At 35.2% G+C, this 5523-nt stretch overlaps 1 protein-coding gene across 1 annotated transcript in view; it reads right to left on the bottom strand.

Annotated features, from left to right (window-relative positions):
- The window catches only part of LOC106882696 (renin receptor), a 24989-nt gene that overhangs the window by 19099 nt on the left and 367 nt on the right, over window positions 1-5523 (bottom strand). The window contains exons 2-5 of the mRNA XM_014933460.2: window positions 2475-2641; window positions 1793-1933; window positions 907-1005; window positions 360-548 (exon numbers count right to left, since the gene is read on the bottom strand). Of these exons, the coding sequence (XP_014788946.1) occupies window positions 360-548; window positions 907-1005; window positions 1793-1933; window positions 2475-2641 (596 nt within the window). The remainder of the gene's footprint in view (window positions 1-359; window positions 549-906; window positions 1006-1792; window positions 1934-2474; window positions 2642-5523) is intronic.

The following is a 5523-nucleotide window of genomic DNA, read 5'->3' as shown; positions in this document are numbered from 1 at the left end:
GGAGTATCATACATGAGAGTATCATACATGGGAGTATCATACATGGGAGTATCATACATGAGAGTATCATACATGGGAGTATCATACATGGGAGTATCATACATGGGAGTATAATCAACGTCACAAATTTAAAACGCAGATATACACAACAGGTTTTTTTGCCTATTGATAATTCTGGAATAAAACAAGTTTCCACTCCTCATTAATAAGCCATAATCTCGTTATCCTTTCATCCATTATCATCCCACTAATCCTCTGCAAGGTTTTGCTGCGCTAAGATACTTTCATTTTCACCGACTTACATTTGGAAATCAAGAAATAGGACAGCAGTAAAAACGAAATTTGAAGCAGCCACCTACCTTCTTCATAATGTCCAAAATCATCTGAAGCTCAGCTAATAATGTTGCATCAGAGCTGTGACTTATATTCACAGTACCAATATCAAACTGACTCATGACAGAATCTGTTTCAAACAAACGGTCAAAGAGTTTTGATGGCGTAAACAACATATTCTTAAAAGCATCATGATCTGACCGCACATCCACTGTCTGCAATAGAAACGGAACAGATTCGAATTTAAAAACAGTACACTGCACACCCGCTACTGCCAAGTGGTCATCGGCCTTATCTTGCAACTCACTTGGGTGTCCTCATTAGTGCAGAGGCCCCAAGAAAATGCACCCAGAACACACACTGTTAAGTGGTTGGCATTAGGAAGGGCATCCAAACACAGAGATGATAGTAAAGCAGATAATATATTATAAAAATAATGACCAATAACAGGAGAGGCAAGTCCTACATATATTACATTAAACACAATTCAAATCGACCAACTGAGATGGCAATATGGGGTAGAAGAGGCATATTCGTTATGAGACTATCAAAAGTAGGAGGAACTCTTCTTACCTGGGTGTCACTCATAAGTTGAACTGTTAAAGGGTCCATATCAAATGAATTCTTCAGGAGAGAATCCACAACTTGATTGAAATCAACAAATGGAACATCCTTTCAACATAAAAAAAACAAAATCCATTTTTTAAACGTCAACTTCACAGACTTTTGATAAAGTTAAACAACAAATGACATGAAACGTGACAGAATGGAAAATTATCTTTGCTTCAACTCAGACATAAACACAGACAACCTTTAATAGATTCAACTGGTAATGGTTAATCTCAGGTTAACTTAAAATTGAACAGGCCTATGCTCTCATTCCAGTCATGATCTGCACAGCATTTTACGGTTAGCTAGGACTACATTATTTAATGTGTCCTTTCCTGATTCAAGTGTGATTTAGCTGTTATTTCATAGCAGACCAGGCACATAGAGGTTGGTTTAAAACTTATCTCTAAGCATTCTCATCATTAGCACAAAAACTTGTACAAGATTTGGTGGAAAACAAAAACTAGATGGTTAATGATTCAAGCTTAATTTGTATTAATCATTATAAGCCAACCAGAATTTAGGAAGAAGTGGTTGCCCTTGCATACAGGCTCATCCCCTGCAACCTTCTCCAGCTGAGCATCACAAATCTTGTGGGCTTGTAGGTCCTGCTGCCATGTAAAAAGTACCTGTACCAGTGCTGTGTAAAAGCACCCAGTACAATCTGTAAAATGGTTGGCATTAGGAAGGGCATCCAGCTGTAGAAACCATGCCAAAACAGACATGGGGCCTGAACAGCCCTTCAGCTGGTCAGCTCCTGTCAAACTGTGCAACCCATGCCAGCATGGAAAACAAATGTTAAACGATGATGATGATGAATTTGGTGTGGCTAAATAAACATGTTACTTACATTCTGAACAGTGTATTTAGCAACTGCTTTTGGCATTACTGGTGATTGCTCAATTCCATCGTAGCCTAACAATGTCATCATCACATTAGCTTTTGGTTTCTTGAAAAGTGATCCTTGTAACATGCCATCCCACTCCATTGGCTGAAATTAAACCAGAACAAACATGTCAAATCATGTAGCAATGTCCTGATATATAGTAGAGGTCTTCTTAGTTTTTTTTATAATTCCATTTAAACATAGGATGCATTATAGAAAAATAAATCTACCCTTTACTGGTACATTACTTTATAAACCCCAGGAGAATGAAAGGCAAATTTAACCTCAGCAGGATTTGAACTCAAATTAAAAACACAAGGCATGTTGTTCTGTTAATTCATAAATATTATTTTTAATGAATACACATTAATGAAACATAAAGATTACTTCATTTAAAATTAACCAGAATGGGAACAGAAATATTTAAGATATTGTCATTGATGAAAGACAGAATAATATACAATGTTAAAACTGGTTTAAATCCGATTTTTATGGAACAATCAATCAATGAGACAAAAATAAAGTTCGATATTGTGGCATATTAAAAGAACATTGATTTTGATATTAATGAATAATGAATATATGCAGAATACATCTAGAAGAACGAAGAAAGTGGTTGCTTTGTAAAAATGAAATTAATACTTACGGAAGAAGAAAGTCCAAAGGAATGAGAAATCATCTTGGGAATATTGCTGGTTGACAAACTTTTGGTAGGTCTTTCAAAAAAGGTAACATAGTTTGGGGCATGTGCTATATGAAGTAAATCACCAATAACAACAACAGCACTGTTGCTGATCAGAAACAGCAGAAAAGCTGAAAAAACAATTTTATCAACAACAGTAAAACTGACCAACAATAAAAAATTTAAAAAATGAAAAGAAAGAAATGGTGTCCAAATGAAAGAAGCAGAAGAAAATTCTAAATGTTTAATTGACGTTTCATCATGTAAGGCATCAAGAATGTTAGACAAACGATAAGGATGATGATGCATATGTGTGTGTGTGTATGGGTACAGGCATGGCTGTGTGGTTAAGAAACTTGCTTGCTAACCATGTGATCTTGGGTTCAATCTCAATGTGAGGCACCTTGGGCAAGTGTCTTCTATCACAGCCCTGAGTTGACCAAAGTCTTGTAGGAGGGTCTGGTACATGGAAACTGGAAGAAACCCTGCATGTATGTATGTGTGTGTATATATATATATATATATATATATATATATATATACATACAGTAATAAGACTAAATTTTTTTTTTTAGATGAAAACCCACCAAATATTTCCTGACATATTTGGAGGAATATCACCTAAAAAATATTCAGGGGTAAATTACATGAAGAACATGCACTTTATGAAAACATCATCATCATTATCATTTAATGTCTGCTTTCCATGCTGGCATGGGTTTGATGGTTTAACATGGAACTGGCCAGCCGGGAGCTGTCCAGGCTCCAGTTGTCTGGTGTGGCATGGTTTCTACAGCTGGATGCCCTTCCTAATGCCAACCACTTAACAGAGTGTGCTGGGTACTTTTGATGTGGCACTGGCACCTGAAAGGACAAGACTGTATGTGCGGAAGACAGAGATCTTACTTAGCATGATGCACCTTATCAAGTACAGCAAATCGTCACATATTCAAGTCCCTCCATATTGTATGATGTTACAAGTTATATTATGTACTTGTGTTTGAAATAAAATCATTAATTCACAAGTTGAATGTAACTTGACTAAGAACAAAACTGGACACTCAAAGCCTTCACTAAGAAGAGACAACTGGAAAGATGTAAGAGAGTTTTAACAAATTTGGGGGAGTGTTTTATATGGGGGGGGGACTGTGCTTTTGGCTTTTGTAGGCTTTCCACGAGATATACAGCATGGAAAGTGTCGCATGCTGGTTGCCATGGTGATAATGAAGTTCCACAGTAATGGAGTCTAAGAATGAAGCAGCTGAGATGACAGGAGACTGAGATACAGAGCGGTGCTGTCTTACCAGCAGTAAAGGCTCCCAGACAAACCAATGCCATGAATCTTATAATAGATATTACATGATGGCAAGCCACAACATATACAGATCGAAACTGGACCCTTGAGCAACTGCCCAGTGTGCCCATGCCTTAATTCAACCCTAACACACCATGATATAAGAACAATTCCTCTAATTAATGAGAGTGGAGTCAGATATTTTACAACAACCACTTGCATACTTCCCAGCTCAGGATTCAGTCAGCTTTACATTTTATTTTCCCAAAGGTTAATAAGTACCTGTAATATATTGAATTGTATTTACTTGACTACACAAAAAGTGGACCATGGACCTAATCAAAAATATTACCACTACCACCACTGACCTTGTTCCATTAATGAGAAAGTTATAAATACAATAGACAGTAGAGCAATAATTAAACCTCACTTACTCTCTAGTAATTACTTGATTAAATATGTAAAGTGGAGATATTAATGGTCTCAATATAAGACAAAAGACAAGAACAAAAGTATGATACAAAATAAGAAACAGTAGACAATGACATGTTATTAAACAATTACTATCTTTATATACATATAATTATTATTATTATACCTTCTAATTGTTATACACACACAGCTGTTGAGCGAAACAATTAGGAAATTATTTCAGTAGAACAAGAACATAATAGTTTCAATACCCAGCAGTTCTACAGTCAAACCACTGAGTTTTCATAAACAAGATCTACACAATGAGGAAACAGAATTCTTAGAATTGTCCTCATGAACAACAAATGAGAGAATAAAATCCTAAAATGTCTAATTAATTTCTTAACTAATAAATTAGAAACAAACATACTTCACAGTAACAAACAATTGATTATTCTAAACAACCTCATTTGTTTAATTATTTCAATATTTAGTCACGTCTGTGACATGTGACAATTAAATCTCCGTCTTCCTCCCAGGTCACAAACACTCCTGTTGCAACCATTTTTTACTTCGTACATTGTTAATGACCTTGTCACGAATGAATGTCGCAACTCCCCATCTAGACAATATTTTGTAAAGGTTCAATATGAAACTTTCTCTAACAGTCAAATTATAGCAAAGGTCAGAGGTCATATTTCGAGGCACATTACACAGTGCACAGCACATTTTACAATAAAGATAAATGGAGTTCTGGTTAAAACAACAGCAAAAAACCACAACCCAAATTTAATTGTTGTTGTGTATTTTGAAATAACAAAGTAAATACATTTCCTGTATTATCCAATCATGACTGCAACAATGTTACGGAATAGATTTTATAAAATATTTCTACATATGCTGTGTTTGTGTAACGGAACACAACTACCGAAATGTAAGGTAAATGGGAAATAATTTCCGGGTTAATTAATATCAATGATGCCGAATCGCTTTCACTGGATAATTCCATGTCGAAACACATTTACGGAACACACCCGCTTGTAATTTATTTACCTGCACAAATTGTTCTTTATAACTAACTTCAATTATCAAAACAGGATTAGGCTTCACTGTGATGGAAAATAAAAAGACATTTAAAAGAGTGTAGGATGTATTTAAGTCGATGATGAATGATTATGTCAGCTCGCTTTACTTAACTGAATCGATTTACCTCGATAAAGACAGTTTAGACATTTCTAGTTAGGACATAACAACAACAACACAGGACAGTATATATATATATATATATATATATATATATATATATAT

Source organism: Octopus bimaculoides, chromosome 19, assembly GCF_001194135.2.
Source record: "Octopus bimaculoides isolate UCB-OBI-ISO-001 chromosome 19, ASM119413v2, whole genome shotgun sequence".
NCBI classification, from domain to species: Eukaryota; Metazoa; Mollusca; class Cephalopoda; order Octopoda; family Octopodidae; genus Octopus; species Octopus bimaculoides.
Note: the sequence above shows the minus strand (reverse complement) of the source record. Positions and strands in the feature narration are given on the sequence as shown.